General features: G+C 37.4%; 1 protein-coding gene across 1 annotated transcript in view; it reads right to left on the reverse strand.

Moving 5' to 3' along the window:
* The window catches only part of SHTN1 (shootin 1), a 111,444-nt gene that overhangs the window by 52,483 nt on the left and 35,765 nt on the right, over positions 1-23,196 (reverse strand). Inside the window, exons 4-8 of the mRNA XM_068961413.1 lie at positions 15,273-15,367; positions 10,092-10,260; positions 7,993-8,090; positions 5,973-6,054; positions 1,252-1,346 (exon numbers count right to left, since the gene is read on the reverse strand). Of these exons, the coding sequence (XP_068817514.1) occupies positions 1,252-1,346; positions 5,973-6,054; positions 7,993-8,090; positions 10,092-10,260; positions 15,273-15,367 (539 nt within the window). The remainder of the gene's footprint in view (positions 1-1,251; positions 1,347-5,972; positions 6,055-7,992; positions 8,091-10,091; positions 10,261-15,272; positions 15,368-23,196) is intronic.

Consider the following 23,196-nt stretch of genomic DNA (forward strand, 5'->3'; position numbering starts at 1 on the left):
CAAGTCAAAATCAGCCAACATTTTCAGTTTTGCAATGGAGGCATTTTCATATTATCTCTACTCTCCCCTCAGCCATTTCTTTAGCTCCATTATTTATATGCTGTAGATTTTTCCAAAGGGCTCTAACACACGTCAATTCTTTTTCCTCCTTCCAAGAAATGAGAGAATAAATATTTACTCACCTTTCATTAAACTCTCTGAATAAACTGAATCATAATATTTCAAATCATATTTTCTCAGAATAAACTTTTATAGGGTTCATTACTACCACAGTTACCTTCAAATATGGAAAAACTCTTGCACAAAATCATCAGCTGATCTTCAAATGTCATTCCCATAACCCTGCACTTTGTCTTCCTTCTATACCTTGGATACTTCCACCTAAGAATGCTTACATTTCCTTAGCTACCTTCCTTGAACCCACAGTAGGCACACAGATTCAAAATATGTATACATGATGGAGAAGATCTCATATAGATCATATCATAAGCTGTTAACACATAACACATCATAAGCTGTTACAGCTCAGCCAACTGATGCCTCATCATTTCCCTGGAAACCAGTCACAGAGCCGTGGAATACCCAATCACCACGTGTCCAAAAAGTTAACCCAGAGCATGAGAAGCTCAAAGCTCATCTCTAACATGAGAGGAAAGGCTCAGATAATGGATGTATAACATGTGTAACAATGTTCCACAGCAAGAGGCAGAATCAAGGCATACAATGAGAGCACTGAACAGTCACTGAAGACCATGATGTTGCTCTTTCAGATGGTATACTGAGATGTAACCTAGTTTCTTAAGGCTTTTGGAAAGATACAAAAGTGCTGTACTTAAACCGGACTTTCAATCACAAGTAATGGGATGGGTATCCCTAAATACAATTTATTTTCACAATATAGCATTTTCTAGTTTATAAAATTCTTATGAAGATGCATGCCATTTGCTTTTACAATCCACTTGGTGAGGTTGGTACCATCACCCATTTTACAGATGGTGAAAGTGAAGCCCAAAGAGGTTAAGAACTCCTAGTAACAAACAACTACTACCCAAATGACATGGTAAAATGTAAACCCAGATCTCTGACACCAAGTTCAGTGAATTTGATACTATTCCAAATAGCTCCCTAGATCAGATGATCTTTATTCAGAGTGACAAGTGTTTGTTCAACTTCAAAAAATGTTTTCATATGTCATCTGCAAAGCTCTTTAAAATATAAAACTAAAAAATGAGGTCTCTGCAAAACATTTACCTCTTGTGCAAATGACTCTGCTTTCTTTCGAAGGTCCTTCTCCAGCTCCAAGTTCACCTGCATCTCCTCATACTCTTCTACTGCCAGCATGGACACTTAAGAAGACAAGGAAAAGAAAATTGACAATAGGCCACACTGATTATCAGGCAAATGGATGAAAAAACAGCATCAAAAGGATTCCTTATTCAGGTAGACACACACCCACATTCATTGCTGGCTGGAATATAAATTAGATAACACCTTTTCAGAGAGCAACCTGGCAATGTGAATCAAAAATCTAAAACTATTCATACCCTTTGACTCAACAATTCCACTTTGAGAAATGTATTTATTCTCCTAAAAGAATGAATCACGAACCTACAGAGATCTAATTGTAAAGGTGCTCTCTGCATCATTGCTGAAAATAATGAAACAATCTAGATGACCCAACATTGAGGGGTCAGTAAGTAGAGAAATATACAAGAAATATTCTGCCAACAGATTATGTTGTACTGAGTGAGTTGCAGTGAGGTGGCTGAACCTAGACCCTTTTATACAGAGTGAAGAAAGAGAAAAACAAATATTGTACATTGATGCATAGATAACAGAATCCAGAAAACCAGTCCTGATGAACATATTTTCAGGGGAAGAATGGAGATGCAGACATAGAGAACAGATGATGGGACACAGCGGGGGAAGGAGTGTGTCGGATGAATTAAGAAGGTAGTGTAGCTATATATACACTACCGTGTATAAGACAGATAACTAGTGGGAAGTCGCTGCATAGCTCAAGGAGGCCAGTCTGGTGCTCTGTGATGACCCAAAGGGGTAGGATGGGAGTGGAAAGGAAAGCTCAAGAGGGAAAGGCTATATATAATGATTGATTTGCACTGTTGTGCACTGTTGTATGGTAGAAACCAACATAAAAACATAAAAAATTATATTGTAGAGGCGTATTTCCTAAATGGGAAAGACCTTGTTGATATATCTTTAAAATGAACTCATTCCTGTTTCTTAAAAGCCACATATAAAACACATCAACAAAAGTTTCACAGAGGAGAAAATATGTAAAAGGCCAACAAATATCTTTATCAGTAACCAAGTAAAGTAAAGTAAAGCTATGGAAAGTAAAACCATAGCTGTCTTTTTATACTCACCAAAGAGGTGACTGCCAAAAATTTTAAAGTATAGCTATATCAAGTTTGGACAGGGCACAGAACAATGAAAACAAACACACTGTTAACAGGTATATAAACTTACAGACCTACTTTAAAAGTAATCTGGCATTATGTAGTGAAATTGAAGACAAAATATTACATTTGGTGTGTACGTTAGTGAAACTCTTTGATATTTGCACCAGAAGACATGTGTAAGAATTCTCATAACAGGATGACTTGGAATAGCAAAAACCTGGAAAAAAACTCAAACATACACCAACTGGATACTGGATAAACAAATTTTGGTATAGACATCAAATGAAATATTATACAGCAGTGAAAAGAAACATACCACAGTACAACCCCTTAATATGGATGAACCTCACAAATGCAAAAAGTTGCAGAAGGACACAGGGACAACGACAGCATATATAGCAAGTTCACGCAAAATTAAATAATATGCTGTTCAGAGATACATACATGTCTGAAAAACTACAAATAAAAACTACGTTAAAAATTCAGTGAAGAAATATAAGTAGAGATTGATGTTCAGGGGCTTGTAAAGTACCAATGGATAAAAAGACTATCCTTTTTGTTGGTATTTTCTTTATACTTCATATATATTATAAACGTATTTAACAAACAATTTAACCTGTATATATAGGCTTTTTGACTGAAATATAGCTGATGCATAAAATTATGTTACAGGTGTACAGTATAGTGATTGATAATTTTTAAAGGTTAGGCTCCATTTAGTTATAAAATACTGACTATATTCCCTGTGTTGTATAACATATCCTTGTAAATTATCTTATTACATAATAGTTTGTACCTCTTAGTCCCCTACCTATAAACTGTCCCTCCCCTCCTTTCCTCTCCCAGAAGAATAAACACTAAAATGTTAACAGCGCTCATACCTGGACTATAAAAGTTGAGATTTTTTTTTTCCTTTTCCAATATGCATTTATACTTCCCACCAAAAAAAGTATGTTACCTGAATAAAAAGAAAGAAAAATGTATGTGTGTGTGAGTGTGTGTGTGTGTGTGTGTGTGTGTATTAGTTGTTTCGAAGTGTTATCCATGTTTATAAAGAAAAGAAACAGCCTTAGATCTGTAGAGACCCAGAGTCAGAGCTTTGAACTAAAGAATCCCTGTGGGCAGAAACTTTCAAAGGGAATATCCTGTCAAATAGAAGCAACATGAATTCTTTCCTACTTTTTGACATTTTGTTAAATAATGATATAGATGGGACAGAGGGAGTGATGGCGTCATCACCAACTAGGTACCACATGGGTGGATAGTACATTGATCTCTCCATCAGATTCTGGCCAGGCACTCTCAACTTGGAGCTGAGTCATAGCGATAAAAAGCTTTAAAAAGGCTCTCTTAATGGCTGCTTTCACAAGCTGTTCCTCCGGGGCACTTCAGTCTTAACTGACTAAGAACTGGTTTGCTGTGTAATGACATAGAATTTCAAACTTTGTACTCGGTCAATCTACCGCCTCCTCAGAGGAAAGACTAACAGTCTTGCTCAAGTGAAGCAATGTAAGTGGTGGTTTGTGATGTGAATTATAGGTCCCTGAGAGCTAAATGATTCTCAAACCTATTTTTAAAAAGAAGTCCTGGGCAAGATAATTGACTTTCTTTCCTATGACCAGAACACTATGATAAAAAGTGAATTTTCACATGTCCTGGTCCTCTTGGATCCTGAAATAAATTGGGTTGGTCCTAGTCATGTATTTATTTACATAATCTCTCTTTCTTCCCAGATGGGAAACTCCCTGACGGCAAGGGCCATCATACTAACCTTTGTAGAACCCTGTTCATAGCATAGTGTATCACAACTGAAAATTCTTCTATGCCATTTCTATCTTCTTAAATGCACAAAGAGCAAAGGAAATGTTACAACCCAGTGCATCTCCCACACTTAGCTATAAGCTGATTTATTAAAAAGGAAAGAATCTCAATTCATGAATGACACAAAGATACAGAACCACCACCACTACCAACAGGGAAGGTCCTGGGTCTGAAAGGTTTCCTTTTCGAGTTGTAGTTTCTGAACCAGCAAAGACAGTGGCTGAAGGGAAAAAGGAGAACAAAAGGCACAGGAAGAAACCCTGCTCCCCTTGAGAATTACGTGTGCACTTTGGCATAACTCCTTTGTCCTAAACCCGGAGACATAAGAAACGGCACCATGAGATTAGATGCTATGCTTTATGACTAGGATGATAAAATCAAATTACACAGAATTTTCTCTAGAAGAAAGTTCCTTCTTAGCAGGTCTGCTTCTCCTGACGAAGAGGTAAGTTTTTCTGTGATTCACAGAAAAGATCACAAATCTCTCATGGCTCTGGCTCCCAGAGAGCTCACAGGCAGACTTCAGGCACACAGGCAGGAAATGTGCAAGGACTTGGAACAAGGAAGCACTTTGTATCTGCACACATACTTTCACTTTCCCTTTGTCCTGTTTTCCATATCCTCTTTTCTTTAAATTTTTTATTGCAAGATATTTGTTTTACAACACCGTGCTGGTTTCTGCCATATATCAACAGAATCAGCCATGTCCCCTCCCTCCTGAAACTCCCTCCCAACTCCCACCCCATCCCACTGCTCTAGGTGTTCAGAGAACACGGGCTTGAGCTCCCTATGGTACACCGCAAATTCCCACTGACTAGATTTTATATAATGGTAATGTATATGTTTCCATGCCACTCTCTTATATGGCGTTAGTGGTAAAGAAACTGCCTGTTAATGCAGGAGACATAAGAGATGCAGGTTCAATCTCTGGACTGGGAAGATCCCCTGGGAAAGGAAATGGCAACCCACTCCAGTGTTCTTGCCTGGGAAATCCCATGGACAGAAGAGCCTGGAGGGCCACAGTCCATAGGGTCACAAAGAGTCAGACATGAACAAAGTGACTTGGCCCCCACCCCTTCCACACTGTGTCCATGAGTCTGTCCTCTATGTCTGCATCTCCACAGCGAATGGATACAGAAATTTTGGTACATATATACAATGGAAAGCAACTCCGCTTTAAAAAAAAGAACGCATTTTAGTTAGTCCTAATGAGGTGGATGAAACCAGAGCCTATTGTACCTGGCGAAGTCATAAAGAGAAAGACAAATATTGTATGTTAACATATATGTATGGAATCTAGATAGTACTGATGAAACTATTTCCTTTTCCTCTTAATTTAAAATTTTATCATCTAATGTTGCATGTATTTATGTAGCTATCCCAATCTCTGCTGGACTGAGGAGAGGTTTACTGAATAACCCTACCAGATACATAAATACCAGTACGGCCATGGTCCCAGGATACATGTAGGACAAAAGAGGATTTAGGTCTGAAGTTTCAAAATGAGTGGGTTGTGAATTCCTTAAGCAGAAGCACTTCTAAATTTCCTCTGCTCTAACTTAGGTGATAAAAGAACAGGAAATGAGAGAGACTCATTGCTAGATGTTAAGAAGACACAATATAGAAAACTTTTGCTACCACACTCTTTAGACACAGGTATAAAATAATACAAAATATATATAAACAAGGTAAGTTACAGATTTGAAAGAATAGACTAGAAACACATACCTCTATTGCATTTTTCTAAGACTTTTCTCTGTTCAAGAACTTCCAAATTTAAAACATCTTTTTCTTGTTTAACTTTATTTACCTAAAAATGTGATATTGTGAGAGGAGAAAACATCCAAAATTGTAAAACATGACATGATGATGGGTGACTTAAACTGCTGTTCAATTTTCAACACGATGCTACATTAAAGCAATAATTGCCTTCACTGTGTTAGGCTTTTATTAAAGCATTTTTATAGCCTCAAAGTATTTATTTAATTTAGGATATATATCTGGAACTTCTTTACATATTCCAAATAGCATTAGCATTGCTCCTTAAATATGGCAATGTTCTAGTCATCCAACGTAAATGATATTTCAAAAGGAAAAATCCAACTAGATTGCACCCAAAATATACCTGAATCATTTAATCAGAAATACAATATTAAATTTTGGCATTCATTTTACACTTTGATGACATTTGGCTTACGTAAAACATACATAGATTTTTTTTTAAATAAAAAAATGCTTTGACCTTTGGCTTAAATAAAATACATATGAAAACCTCCCCCAAAAAAACTTCAATTTCTGAAATAATTTTTGGCATCACAGGAAAAGAGAATATCATAGTAAAGTTCTAAAAACAGAATGTAAACTTACATATAGCAAGTGGATAGATCTCAAAAGCATTATGTTGAATTTAAGAAGCAAGTTTATATAGTTAAAAACATTCACAATACTAGTTATTGTAGTAGATATGTAAATATAATCACTGAAATCATAAAAACCAAGTTCAGGATAATGGCTGCTTAGAGAAACAGGGCAGGGAGTCAGGAGAAGGCACTCAGGGAGGGATACACATGTGTTTCAATAACATGTTAACGTTTTATGGACTGAACTGCATGGTCAGCATATGGATGTTCATACTTTTTTTTTACTTTTTATACTTTTCAGATGTCTGAAATGATCATAAAAAAACTAACTTCTGAAATGGCTTCCAATAATACCTCTAAATGGGAGGGAAGTGAATCATCAATAAATAATGATAACTGAGAAATGGAATGCATCAAAATGTCTTTCTCTCCTACGATAACACTCAAGAAACAAGCTAAGATGATGGTCCTGAAAGGGCCCCTGAATCCATCAGCACTTCCAGAGAGTCTGTGGACTGGTCTCTTTTAGTACAAAGTATACTGTTGCTTTCTGTTTAAATTAGTAACTGGTATACCCTGCTCAGTACTTTCAAAATATCATTATCCTTCTTCCCACTCACACTTACTGAAACAGTAACTGAGGCTGGGAGGTAGATGGGCACCGCCTCCCAACCTTTTTCACATTCTGGTCCTTAAGAATACGTGTATGGGAACTGGATGAGGCTGCTCACTGAAGGGACCAATACTCTGGGACACTTGATATCACTGGCAAGATATCAAGGTGCTATAACACGTCAGTGGGGAAACCTTGGGATACCGACTCTGAGAACCACTGACACAAGTTAAATTGAGACTGCAAAGGCAGATTCTTGAAGTCGCGTGCAAAGAACGCTAAGTACGTGCTCTTGCTTTTACAGACAATTCAGAAGGAAAAATAAAAAGATTCTCCAAATACCCACTTGAACCCATTCTACCATCTACCATATATGCCTGTGTTGGGAGGTACAGAGGAGGAGAGCCTTTCTCTACTGAGTTAGCCCTCGACTAGAGAAGCAAAATCATTCTTCACCAGCAGCAACAGTGTTTGATTTCAGATACAGGTATCACTGTCACAAATCTGCAAACAGTGAAACATGCGGGATAACAGGAAACACTTCGATGCTGTTTTAGTACATTATTTCTTGAGCTACAGAGTGGGCCCATGAATGCTTATGATCTTATTTTCTATACCATTTTGTAGGTCTGGAATAGTGGGGACAAGAGAAGATTAAAATTGGTACATGGTTCTCATGTCAGAAATTAGCTTCCAACAGCAAGTTTTTGATGCAGCCTGTCCCCAAACATCTTAAAACACTAAAGGTCCCGCCTTTCGGGCCTAAGATACATACTTCTTCTGTTACTTCTACAAGTTTGCTCTTGAGATTTTCCAGTTCGATGGCTAATGTCTTCTTTTCCTCCTGAACAGATACAATTTGATCTCGAAGTTCTGCATTTTTAAAGAAAAAATAAAGCCTCATTTTTAAAAGAAGAAATCAATCTTGTCAGAAGAATTGAAAATACCAGTCCATGAGCAGTTTACTGTCAAAGGTTTTCAACAATTAGAAGGAAAAGGAAGCAGCAAAAGATAATGGAAATTTCACTTGTTCCCCACTCCTAATATAGCTATGTTTCTTAAATTTTCTATCAGGCATTCTCACTATGTTAAATGTACTAGATTATATTTTCTCTGCATTGTATCAAACCTATATTCTAGAAACTGTCTGGCATTTTAGAAGAAGGATTTTTTAAGCTTTTGGCAAAACAAATTAAGGCATTGTACTAATTTCTTTTTTATTTTATAATGGCCATGGGCTCTTGTCACAATGCAATACAAACAAACGGGGCAGCTAACAATTTGGAGATTTTGATTTAAAGAAAAAAATCCTGACGTGCTGCCAATTTATAGCCCTTAAATATTATTTGAACTGACTCAAAATATAACCTATTTGAAAAAGGGTTATTTCTAATAATTTTCTCTCCAGAGTTGTGGGTGTTTTGTTTCTTAATTTATTTCATATTTCATATTATTGAGATTAACTGAAAACTGTGTTACTAGAGTAAAAATATTAGGCACTATAAGAGCAAAAGCTTCTGGTGTTATATTAAAGTTACATCTACTGCTCAAATGTTAAAAAAAAAAAAAAATACATGGACTAACACAGTACTTAAATTTATACCCAGGCCCACATAGTTTTGCCACTTAGCTTTTAAGTGCTTTTAATTTCTTACCCTTCTCCAAGGACAATAAGAAATGCACTATATGGTTATTTACTAATAAATTAAATCAAACTTTTTACACGAACCCAGATTAATGAAGGGGCTCTCAAGAGACTTTTTTCAAAACCACTTTCTCCACTGCCGGACAATCTTGAAAAAGAATCAGAGACCATACTATTCAAAATCTAACAGAAAGGAGAAATAGAAACAAAAGGAAAGCCTTTAAACTTCCTCTCCCCATTCCTGCCAACATAAATACAATTTTTTCTTAGGTGAGAGGGTAAGAGGGGCTTCCCAGGTGGTTCAGTGGTTAAGGAATCTCCCTGCCAAGGCAGGAGATGCAGGAAACGCAGGTTCGATTACAGGATCAGGAAGATCCCCTGGAAGAGGAAATGGCAACACACTCCAGTATTCTTTCCTGGGAAAGCCCATGGATAGAGGAGCCTGGTGGGCTGTGGTCAGTCCATGGCATCACAAGGAGTTGAATACGGCTTAGCAATTGAGCACACGCAGGGTTAAAATGGCTTTCTTTTTACTTTCTTCTTTCTATTTCCAACTGAAGTTTTATCTATCAGACCAACAAATATTATTCTTGACAGGTACAGTAAGTTAAAATGCTCCAATAATTACCAAGCCCTAGACTGTTTTCCTACATCCTAAACTATATGTGCGTGTTTATTTATTAAAAGAGTTAATGTGTACTTCACAGATGTATTATGTGGTTTTGTCTTATAGAATCATTTGGGGACCAACACAGTTGCTTAATACTACATACTGCTTCTAGTTCATTGCCTGAATCTTAGGAGAAGTTCTTAGAGGGCAGAGACAAAGCAATTTCGGGAGGAATCTTCCCCAAAGATTTCAACAGAGAAATCCGACTAATAGAAGGTGTTGGCCAAATAAATTTTTATTCATTCTTTCATTTAACAAAAATATCTTAACACACAGTCCTATCCTTAAGACATGTATAGGTTAACTGACTGTTCCTGTCAAGATGGCGCTTTCAAAAGTATCTAATCCCAAACAAGAAAGTAACTCATAAAGCTACAGTCATCATGATTCTCAACCAGACTACCCTCGGGGACAAATAATCAGAATTTTTTTCCAAAAAAGGACGCAGGCATCAGTATTTATTGAAATCCTTATGTAATTTCAATGTGCAACCAGGGTTGAGAAGCATTATCCTAATAGGAGTCAAAACCATGTTCAATAATTAAGCCAGGAATCCTACCTTTGATCTGCTTCTGACACTGTACTGAGACACAAGTCTTGGCAACATCCTCCGGGTCCATGGCTGAATCTTCATCATCAATGTTAATCTCCTCAGTTATTACATCTGGCCCCAGCTTGGCCATGTATAACATGCTGATTCTTTTCAATGCTTTATTTTCTTTATTTAACTAAGGCAAATATAAAGACAGTTATTTTAATAGCAAATGAGTGTCTTGGGTTTTTATACAACAGTCAAATTAAGTGTCTTTTTGTCTACACATGCATCAACATTCACAGCATGAAACAGAAGAGTCACTAAATATTATTTTATTTATACTTTTTAACATTAAACTAATTAAGACCTATGCCTTACATGTGAAAATGCTAGTTATAACGGATAAATACAAGAAGAATTAAGATAAAACACCAGAATAGATTATATCAAATTTCAATTTATCCAGTTATTAATAGTCCTCATTTAAGACACTTTATTTGGTTTGATGCTGTGCTGTGAACACCTTTTATATGTTTGTCCCACACTCCCTGTTTTTGAGACACAGCCACTGCCTCTTCATGTTCCACACAATTTCTGGAACAGCCAAGTTCTCCCAAAGCAATTCCTGTTCTCCTGGACAGGAACTCCTGTCCATGTGTCTGGATGTACAGTAGCTACTGGCAACCACACCACACTACTCAACTGAGGAATAGAGAAAGGCAGTCTGCAGCAAGGCCAAAATGGAGCCACTGTGCAGAGACAGAGAAAAGCAACAGACACTGGGCTTCCCACAGGGTTCCAGTCTATTCCTAAAATGCGACTAGCTCATGGATTGTATGGGATTCTCCAATATCGCTCTGAACAAACTCCTACTTTTTTCCCCCTTTTCTTGCTTAAACTAATTCAAATCATGTTTCTGTCTATCCCTAGAATTCTAATAATACACAACAGAAGAAAGTTCAAGCTATGTTTCTATTATCTCTATGTCACTGCAGATAAAGCAAACCTAATTCATTGATGTATTTGGCACGCCCTTTATGTAAAAAATGAGTTGGTTGTTAATTATCATTACCTTCTTTAGCTCCTGTATTCATGTGCGTATAAATGTTATACAAAGCACACATCAAGACTAAACCTGATCCAAAGTCCACTGAAGGAAAATATGATTTTGCTTTACTCCCAAGACTCGAATATGAAAGATCTTCTCTTATTTAAGTAGGAAGTGTTTAGTAGATTGCTTTCTCTAGTATAAAATGTAAGATACAGAAATGTGCTTGCAGTTAGTAAGGGCTGTTGGCCATCAAAACAAGTTCTGAATTTAATAACTGACACTGAATATAAATACAAATAGAAATATTTCACCAGAACGCTAAAGGCCCTTTCTATGTAAACCTTACACCAGAATAAGATGTTTAGTATGGCACTTGTCTCAAGGCTTTGGTTCTTCATTTGTCATCATGATTAGGACCCCTCAGGATTTCTCTCAGAGAAAGCCCAGCCCATATCACTAGCAAGGTCTGGAACACAAGAGGTTCCCTGACCTCTCTGGGGAATCAGGAAGGATCACTCAGGAATGGCTATGAACCTTTTCCTGGATTCTTCCTGGGAAGGCTGGCGAGATCCATTCAAAGAACCAGGCACAGAGTTTTACTCCCAGTCCCCAGATATAGCTCCAGCTTCTAGCTCTCCATATCACAGGAGAGGATCAGAAATATGATCAGAGACCTACGATTTCCCAGTCCCTCTTCCTTCAGATGGACAATTCAAGTAAGCACTGTCGTGGCTTCTTTGAACATCGATGCTAGAGCACGGCACTAGAGGCTCAAGGATCATTGTCAATTCTCAAAGGATGATATCTTTTCAGAATGCAGGGAAAAAAGAACAATTTAAGAAAAGAGTGGAAAAACTCAAGAGCTAATTTGTAATTCTGCCTCCTAATAAACAAATGGTTCCCAGCCCAGCACATTACAATCTGTAGAGTTTAAAAAAAAAAAATCTTCCCATATTTGACCTGAGGAAGCAGGCCCTCCCACCAGGCCAAAAATCTCTGGCAATAGAGTCCAGCATAGTACTTCTTCAGGGCTTCCCAGGTGATTCAAATGTACATCAACACTAAGAATAATTGATATGGAGGAATGCAGTACTTGGGTATTTATTCCTATACAATTAGCAGCAGCAGTATTATAGCAGAGCTGAGAACACAGCTCTGCAATCAAATTCTGTCTCTGCCTCTAGAATAATCTTTCAGTGTCAGTTTTCTCATTAGCTACTAAGGATTAAAATAGTCTCCATCCCATAATATGCAGATTAAATGATATATTATATATAAAGCATTTAACATAGTAAGTGACTTACAGTAAAAATTCAACAAATATTAGCTAATAGTAACAAAAGAGATTAATCTTGTTACTAATTAATTTTCCTCCAGAAATCATTTATAAGCTAGTATTCTTCAACCAAGGCATTTATCTATACAATGTTCCTTTCCCCAGGATTCATGAAAAACTGGAAATACTCATTTTTGCCATCTGATGCTTAACATACTACCTCCTAGGCCACCATCAAAGTAACATTTGATAACGTAACAGTTAACAGTTCTGCTCTCAAAAGAGTTTAATGCTCCTATCAAACTAGGCACCAATATCTACCAGCTATTTGGCTGTAATACAATTACTCTATTCAACAAAGTTACTTTCTCAAGAAAAAAAGCCAAACATAATTTCAAAAGTCTTCTCTGGAAACATCATTTTCATATTCTGAAAGAAGAAAATACAAGATTTATACACATGAAATCTTATGACCATATGAAGTAGAAATTTTTGAGAACTCTGAACTCACAAATTTAAGCTAAGCAATGTCACTGCAGTTATTAGCCATCAGATTATATAGGTTAATGCACGCTGCTTCTGTTTCAGAACTCTTCTAAGTTAGAAGGCAAAAATAAACCTTTCATAACCCTACAGGAACAGAACCTTATGCTATATTCAAATTTAAACAGGGTTTTTATATAGAGCACAGTTTAATGGACAGTTAAACATACAAAATAACCATGTTAAACAGACCTGGATCATACAATTTAAATAACTGGTCTATATTCTATTGGTTTAACTTTCACATTTCAGCAAAGCAAAGCATCCATACTTGCTTCTAAGGAAATAATCCAAATTGCATCATAAGAATTAAACATTCTATTTGCCCTTAATTTGAGAGCAAAGACTCAGAAAAATAAGAACTTACAGAAATTTTGCTTTTTGGAAAATGAAAACTATTTTCAAAAATGACAATTAATACTTAAATCAGGATGTGTTACTTTCACTTATTGGTCACACATATAATGAGGTTTCCAAACTTTGTATTCAAAGCTGTAGCTTCTTTCACATCTAATGAGCATATTGATAGCATTTAATCAAATAGATTTTTTTGGTTTTTTATTCTAAAGTCCACATACATTGTATCCTAAAGTACACTGTAGCCTCAAAAACAAACCATTTGTCCATTTTCAAAAGGGCTTCTTAAGAAGACAAACTCTACATTAAGGGTTCTATTATCAATACTAAACTGTAAAAATGACCCCAGAGATTAGTAACACACTGTCATAACCAGGGATGACTATACAGTCACCTGGCAACTTTTTCAACATTCACATGCCTGGGCCATACTCCTAGAGCAGTGGGTCTGGGTATTCTTAAGAAATCAACCCTGGTCTACTTTGAAAATTATGACATGATAATTGCAGGTTAGATGCGTGAATTCTTCCGCTCCAAATCAACTGTTAAATACGAAAGGGAGGAAAATAATAAAATAATTTTTAAGGGGACCAATGATTAAAGTTATCATAAACTTTAATCCCATTTTCACTTTAGTCCTAATTCAAGGTTATCCTGTCATTTAAGATGAGACAACAGCCGTCTAGGGAACAGAATTAACCTGGTCAAAGTCACGTATGTCCAAAATTATATAACTGGTAATAAAACCTGTATATACTGCCTCCCAAACCATTGTTTTCCATAAACTGCCAGTCCTGAGAGATAGGGTTCTCACTGTGGATGTACTATAGCAACAGGAATACTTGTCAAAAACAAGAGAAAATACAGAAACTATCCTTAGCCACTACAAGATTCAGAATAGCTAGTATGCTCCAAATACATTTTTCCTACTTGGCCCAAAAGAAGAAAAGGAAATGAAAAGAAATTCAAACAGTATTACGAACCTGTGAACACTAGAGATATACAGAATAGAACCTCCATGTTATCATTCTTTTTAAAGCAACGGCCTCTATCGCTATAGATTCTTTGGACAAATAATGGAAGAGAAGCTATATACACGCATTAATATACTTATTTAGGTTCTGCCTGCATATCTTATGAATTCTAATGTAGTGTCGTTATGCAAACAATTAAGCAAATACCTCTAGCAAGCACAATGCTAATGCACATAGATTAAATTGACTGATTGACTGTCTGATATATAGAGTTTCAGGTGCATCCAAAGAAACACTATGGAGATAGGTGACAATGGAGAGAGGAAAGAAACAAAACCAGCATCACTAATGAAATCTGGCTGAAAATCGCTGTAATCCATTTTCTGATGAAGTGGTTCAGATGCATTTTGCCCAACCCAAAATACGTAAGACAGAGATAAAAAAATATTCCTTAATAATAATGTACTTCTGATGAGATAGAATATAGAAAATTACACACTTGGTAAATTCATCAGCTAGAAGCAATCAGTGGTGCACTGGAGGTCTCCTTTAGCATGCCCTCACTCTGCTTTCACAAATAATCACCTGAAATGTACAGTCTGAGGCTGACTTTTTCATGTGATTCAAACAGGAAACACTCATTGCTCTTTTATGCCACTTTCAGTTAGTTTTAAACTTGTTTAGCATTTTAACCAAACGCACAGACATCAGGAAAGTCGAGTTCAACAGACCACTCTGGGACCATTTTCATAGGCAAAAATCACACACACACAGAAATACTGAGATACACATATACAAACACTTCTTTTTTTTATAATCAAAATAATCTTGGCATTAAGACAGATATTTACATAATCACATTTCAGGATTCTGAGACCTCTGATGAGGATCAGAATCAACTGATTAGAGAGCTAGAAAAGCAGAAGAAAATAGAGGTCACTATGTAGAAAAGCAAGTTGAACTTTAAAAGCTTAGGTAGAATTCCTTTATATGAAATGTCTCACCTTTGTTGCCAAAGCTTCAGCACTTTCTCGACAAGTCTTCTCTATTTCAAGATGGTTCTGCATAAAATTCACTTCCTCTATAACCATGTGAGAAACTAGGAATGAGGGGGGAAAAGTTTTAGCATTCAGAGATTAGTCAGCTATTCCAGAAGCCCACACATCTTGTCCCATGATTAAGAATACTGTAATTCTTTAGCTGGCCAGACCGTTAGCTATAATGGAAAAAAAAAAGTGTTGAAGATGCTGCTCTGATAAAATCTTAGCTAATATTTGAATGTAGAAAGAAAGAAGACAACAAAGAACTTTTATGGCTATTACACACATTTTAGGAAAGCTACTGAGAATTTTTTTGAGTCTGTTTTCTATGTAGCTGTCTATATAACTATAGACATGTCTGCTAATTTGAACAAAAGAACCTCTCATAAATTAAAAGTGGCATATATTATTTCCTTTTCTTTGCAGAATACTACTTATGCATCTTCTCAGGAAAACTAGCTAAAGAGAAATGTTTAAAAATAAATCTTACATATTGATCTCATAACTAGAATAAAAATGTGACAGCTTAACTAAATTGAGTATTTCAATAGTAGTCTTTATTACTGACAAAGTATTTCATAAACTCCAGGGCAGAAAACTATAGCAACAAGATTTTTGCACTAAGTGATGATAAAAGTTGATGGTAACAAATTACTTCTCACATCACAGACTGTCAGGAAGATTAAAAAAAATAACAAACTTGATGTTTAACCAATGTTTCAAAAACAGCAATTCTCAGACTTTTCGGTGGCTGGTTTATATAAATGAGATTCAAAAGTACAAAATAATTTAGAACTTGAGTTATACTTTGAAGATCAGTAAGAAAAATGCCAAATCCTTTCACCCATAATTCTAGTTGAAAAGAAAATGCTCAGAACCTCAAACTTAACTGTAGACATGTATATTTATTGATATTTGTTTGACTTAAAAAAAAAGAAAAATTAAGGGCACCAAAACGTGAAACCCAACAAAGTTAGGGAAAAAGCACTGGGCTCACATAACACAAAGAGAGATTACTTTTGCTTCATTTAAGCTTAATTAACCTGCAATTATGATTAAACTCAGGGGAAAAAATTTCTCTCCAAATTAAATACAAAAATGTATTACTTCCTAAGTCCATCCAAAGTTCTTATTATGTTAATATTCAAATTCATAAAGCAGCACTAAATGGCCAGAAACATCTCTAACCTTGACATTTTTTCAGGAGTAATAATGATCCGCAGCAAATGCAGGCCAACCAAAAACCACTTAACTAATTAGTAGTTGCAGTCACCGAGAAAAACATGAATCAACACTGTTATTACAAGTGGCACATTTGAGTGGCATCTAATTATGACTTGATGAGCACGATACTTGCATTATCAACATTACTACTGCGTCCCATCAGGGCCTAAAAGCTGCTGATGGCATTGACTTTGAGAAACTCCCACTCAATGGTACAGCAGCACCCAACAATCGGCTTGGCAGGGGCCCCCCTCACTAAATGACACGTTAAGCGTAATTACTGGTAGACATTGTAAATAAACAGGATTGGAAGTGAAAATTGTACCAAGTGCATAAGACACAATCTGACACATTGGAAGTGGCAGCCTTAATTGAGAGTTTCTTTGACTGCTCAAGATCATTTCAACTGCATTTCTCAGAGGACAGTGATTATAACTGTGGAGACAGACGGCATAATGGTATCAGCACTGCTGACAGAGCAGTGAATTAAATTGTATCTGCTGCTGTGTGAAAGCCTTGATGAGAGGTACAGATGCCGTAGTGGTCTTATCATTATAACACAATGGTCATGTTGTCATCAACCTTTCTGGCTCCAATTGAAAAGAAATGATTGTGTGTTGAAGCTCTCCCCCACCCCCCCACAGCACCCCCCCTTCTCCTCTTCTATCTCTTGTTCTGAATAGAACCAATTTTCAGAGAGCTATGAAATCACGCAATAGGTCCTAAAATGCAGCTGCTTGGCATACAAACGGGTCCCCATTAAACTGGAATCACACACAATATGTGTTTATGCCAGAAGAACAAATAGAAGCTGAACACAGGCCAAGTTTATTCATACACACAAAGACCATGTAGCTCTTCATCAATATAATTGCCTTTTATATTGTAGTTTAAATAATAGGCTCTATTATTTCCTTAAAGTCCTAATATTCCTGGCATTTTATCACTATGTTTACAAGGTAGGTTCTTCAAAACTGTGAAGGAAAGAGAAAAGAAACCCACACAATTTTTACAACATCAAATATTACTTCCAATTTTTAGCCTTAACTACTTGACACCTTCTACCACAATCTGGCATTTCTAACCATCATAACAAAAACATAAACACTCTGCATTTTTCATAGGAATTTGACTTTTTATTCAATAATATTCTTGCTCATGGAAGAGTAAGAAAAATCATTCCACAGTGAAAGGTTTAGCCCCACACTAGAAAGGTTTAGCCCCAGTAAAGAGAGAGAGGAAAACAACAACAACAACACCACTTATTTCCTAAACATTTTGTAAAAAGTTGCCCTGTAATTTAACTTGATAAACTTAGCTGGGCAAAGCTAGTCCACATTTTCTCCAGTTCTGATACAGTATACTCCATCAGGCAGGTTTTTATTTCTTCTTATAAGAAGGAACACTGGAAAACTTAAACTGTGCTTTAATTTTCAGTTTAAAAAATTATCCCAATGCTAAGCTGACACCAGAGAAATCTATTTACAAACTTTCTAGATCCAAAAGAAACAAGCATATTTCAAAGGGCATTTATATCTTTACAAAGGATGATCCAGTTTCCAAAACCAAAAGTCAGGTCACCTGACATGAAACAAATTATTTTTTGTGTGGCACTGTGTGGCATGTGGGATCCTAGTCCCGCCACCAGGGATCAAACCAGTGCCCCCTGCAGTGAAAGTATGGAGTCTTAACCAATGGACTGCCAGGGAAGTCCCAGTTTTTTTTAATATATAAATTTATTTACTTTCAAATGATAAAGACTTTTCAAAACTTTAACTGTTCATATAATGATTTGCCTATAGCCCTAAATTCAGGCTTTCCTCATAAAATCCACAATCCATGACCCACTATAATTTGGATGACAAAAAGGTTTAAAAAAGAAAAAAGATGAACCTTAAATAAAGAGACCCTACTGCAGCTATGTTTTTAAAAAATCCTAGTACTTTAGGGACAGAGGAGCCTAGTGGGCTACTGTCTATGGGGTCGCACAGAGTCGGACAGGATTGAAGCGACACAGCAGCAGCAGCAGCAGCAGCAGCAGCAGCAGTACGTTAGAAATACATATTGAAATATTTACAGATCAAATGATATGATGACTGGAATTAGTTTCAAAATAATCTAAGGTCAGTGAGAATAGGTGTATGAATGTACAGAAGAAGGCAAGACTGGACACAAACTTACAACTTTTGAAGCTGTGTGGTAGGTACGTCACGGGGGCAGTTCATTATATATTTTTTACTTTTGTACAAGCTTGACACTTTCCATAATAAACGTTTTTCTTAATGACTCTGAGAATTCAGAAGTATAGCCTGAAAAAGTATCAACTGCTGCCTCCAGCAGTCTAGTTGAATTAGCAAAGTCTGTCTCTCCTGTTCTCTGACCCCAAAACATTCTCATATACTTGCCATCATAGAATGTATCACACTGTAGGGGCACTGGGGTTCTTTTAATTTGTTTTGTCTTCCACTGAGTTGAGCATCAGGGCAGAAAAATTCTTCATTCATGGCTGACTCTCTTACACCCAGCACAATGCTATGTACAAAGTAGGTATTCATGCCTGTGTGTGTCTGATGACTGAAAAACTGTCTCAGGCCTAGGTTCACATGTGAACACCCCTTTCATAGGAATGCTTCCTGTAGCACAGAATGGCTTAGGAAACAACCACTCTCACCGTTTATTGGGCCAACAAGGTGTCTATTGTGTGCTGAGCCCTTCACATGTGTCTGCTCAAAGATCCTCACAACAATCTTACGAGGTAGGCATTACCATAGCAGTTTTTGTATTTGAGAACACCGAGGCCTGGAGAAGTTAAGGAACATATCCCAGATTACGTAGTTCTAACTGGTAAAGGCCAGCCAAAGCTATGTCTGCTGCTGCTACTGCTAAGTCACTTCAGTCGTGTCTGACTCTGTGCGACCCCATAGACAGCAGCCCACCAGGCTTCTCCGTCCCTGGGATTCTCCAGGCATGAACACTGGAGTGGGTTGCCATTTCCTTCTCCAATGCAGGAAAGTGAAAAGTGAAAGTGAAGTCGCTCAGTCAAATCCGACTCGTAGTGACCCCATGGACTGCAGCCTACCAGGCTCCTCTGCCCATGGAGTTTTCCAGGCAAGAGTACTGGAGTGGGTTGCCATTTCCTTCTCCAAAGCTATGTCTAGAGGACTCCAATTTTCTATGTTCTTTTCTAATTGCTCATATTTAAAAGTGCCACCCCACCCACGGTGCTGCTTTCTGAGCAAAATTCCTCTCCATTCAGCCCATTCTCAGCAATCTTTAGATGTAGGATATCTCTAATGTATACGTGGCAAACATACCATAAATTCTCCTGCAGCACTGGATTACTTAGAAAGGTTTTCATGTAGTGAGAAAACAATCATGAAAGCTAGCAGATATGCAGGAAAATTGGTAGGCCCTAAAAGACAGCAAAGGATCTAATGCTGAGTGGCCTAAAAGACATGAAAGAACTTCACTTTTACTTCCATCTGTCTTTCCAGGGAACATGGCTTTGCTCAGCAGTGGTGTACTTTGTCCAGAAAGACAAGAGAGAGACTCAGGAAGAGCTGGCAGAGGGCCAAGAATCACAGGGAAATATGGGCAAAACCAGCTAGGAAAAGTATGCCAGGCTAGGAAGAGTTGATCCCGACAGTCTAACAAAGCTTTTTCTCACCCTCTTTTGGCTGTTCTTCCTACACTAAGAGAACTAGAGCTAGAAGGGAAACATTACAGGGAAGCAGATTTCAACTTGGTACCAAAAGAAAACATCCCCTGGTGCTGTCCAAATGTGGAGACTGTTTTCCAAAACTAATTCATGGAGGGTAAATGATATGAACTCACTACTGAAGGGCAGTCAAGCCCTGGATGGCACAGTAAATGAGATGATGGTGGTAGCAACAACTAGTATTTGTAGAGTGCAGTGCCAAGCACTGTTCAGCACTTTTTACATGGGTTATCTCATTTAATCCTCAAATAGCCTACAAGGTACGGTCATTTATTTCACTTTTACTAGTACAGAAATTCGGAGAAGGCAATGGCAACCCACTCCAGTACTCTTGCCTGGAAAATCCCATGGATGGAGGAGCCTGGAAGGCTGCAGTCCATGGGGTCGCTGAGGGTCGGACACAACTGAGCGACTTCACTTTCAGTTTTCACTTTCATGCATTGCAGAAGGTAATGGCAACCCACTCCAGTGTTCTTACCTGGAGAATCCCAGGGACGGGGGAGCCTGGTGGGCTGCCGTCTATGGGGTCGCACAGAGTCAGACACGACTGAAGCAACTTAGCAGCAGCAGCGCAGAAATTAATTGCTCGGGGTATACAGGGATTCACAACAAATCGTGCTTTTCACTGGTGAAAACTGCCTCATTCCCTTCCAAATCTGAATTGCTACCCTCTGTTCTAAAGTCATGAACCATTTATCTCAGGCACAGTTTTTTAACAGATAAAGTTTTCTTAGTTTTCATTTTCTGTTCTTTTCAGACTGAGTGAAGAGTCAATACTCTGTCTCCCTGCCATCCAAACTTAAACTAGGCTGACGCAGTAAAGGTAAAAACTGAATGAATACAACAATAAAGGTAAATTCTTCCAGGCTCTGAGTTGTTCATAAAGAGAAATGAAAAATTTTTTAACTATCAAAGATATTTAGAGGAAGAGAAAGGGAAAAGAGAAATGGTAGATGAAAGCAAAGTTTACATGTTATTCTAAAGGTAATTATTTTCTTTTTAGATTCTACATATAAGGATGTCGTAGGGGCGATCCTCAGACGGCAGAGGAATAGGACAGGGAGACCACTTTTCTCCCCCACAAATTCATTAAAAGAACATTTGAACACTGAGTAAATTCCACAAAACAACTTCTGAATGCTGGCAGAGGACATCAGGCACCCAGAAAAGCAGCCCATTGTCTTCAAAAGGAGATAGAGAAGTCTTGAGGCTACTGTAAGAATAAGACTGAAAACCAGAGTCAGGAGGCTTAAGTCCAAACCCTGAGAACACCAGAGAACTCCTGACTCCAGGGAACATTAATTGATAGGAGCTCATCAAACGCCTCCATACCTACACTGAAACCAAGCACCACCCAAAGGCCAACAAATTCCAGAGCAAGACACACCATGCAAATTCTCCAGCAACACAGGAACATATGAACTCACTCAGGAACATAGCCCTGAGCTTCAGTATACAGGGTGCCCAAAGTCACTCCAAACCCATTGATATCTCATAACTCATTACTGGACACTTCATGACACTCCAGAGAGAAGAAATCCAGCTCCACCCACCAGAACACTGAAACAAGCTTCCCTAACCAGGAAACCTTGACAAGTCACCCATACAACCCCACCCACAGTGACGAAACTCCACAATAAAGAGGAACCACAAACTGCCAGAATATGGAAAGGCCACCCCAAACACAGCAATATAAACAGGATGAAGAGACAGAGGAATACCCAACAGGTAAAGGAACAGGATAAATGCCCACCAAACCAAACAAAAGAGGAAGAGATAGGGAATCTACCTGATAAAGAATTCTGAATAATGATAGTGAAAATCATCTAAAATCTTGAAAACAAAATGGAGTTACAGATAAACAGCCTGGAGACAAGGATTGAGAAGATGCAAGAAAGGTTTAACAAGGACCTAAAAGAAATAAAAAAGAGTCAATATATAATGAATAGTGCAATAAATGAGATCAAAAACACTCTGGAGGGGACCAACAGTAGAATAACGGAGGCAGAAGATAGGATTAGTGAGGTAGAAGATAGAATGGTAGAAATAAATGAAACAGAGAGGAAAAAAGAAAAACAAATTAAAAGAAATGAAGACAATCTCAGAGACCTCTGGGACAATGTTAAACGCTCCAACATTCGAATCATAGGAGTCCCAGAAGAAGGAGACAAAAAGAAAGACCATGAGAAAATACTTGAGGAGATAATAGTTGAAAACTTCCCTAAAATGGGAAAGGAAATAATCACCCAAGTCCAAGAAAACCAGAGAGTCCAAAACAGGATAAACCCAAGGCTAAACACCCCAAGACACATATTAATCAAATTAACAAAGATCAAATACAAAGAACAAATATTAAAAGCAGCAAGGGAAAAACAACAAATAACACACAAGGGGATTCCCATAAGATAACAGCTGATCTTTCAATAGAAACTCTTCAGGCCAGGAGGGAATGGCAAGACATACTTAAAGTGTTGAAAGAAAATAACCTACAGCCCAGATTACTGTACCCAGCAAGGATCTCATTCTAATATGAAGGAGAAATCAAAAGCTTTACAGACAAGCAAAAGCTGAGAGAATTCAGCACCACCAAACCAGCCCTCCAACAAATGCTAAAGGATCTTCTCTAGACAGGAAACACAGAAAGGGTGTATAAACTCGAACCCAAAACAATAAAGTAAATGGCAATAGGATCATACTTATCAATAATTACCTTAAATGTAAATGGGTTGAATGCCCCAACCAAAAGACAAAGACTGGCTGAATGGATACAAAACAAGACCCCTAAATATGTTGTCTACAAGAGACCCACCTAGAAACAAGGGACACATACAGACTGAAAGTGAAGAGTTGGAAAAAGATATTTCAAATAGAGACCAAAAGTAAGCAGGAGTAGCAATACTCATATCAGACAAAATAGACTTTAAAACAAAGGCTGTGAAAAGAGAC

The sequence above is a fragment of the Capricornis sumatraensis genome, chromosome 23, assembly GCF_032405125.1.
Source record: "Capricornis sumatraensis isolate serow.1 chromosome 23, serow.2, whole genome shotgun sequence".
NCBI lineage: Eukaryota > Metazoa > Chordata > Mammalia > Artiodactyla > Bovidae > Capricornis > Capricornis sumatraensis.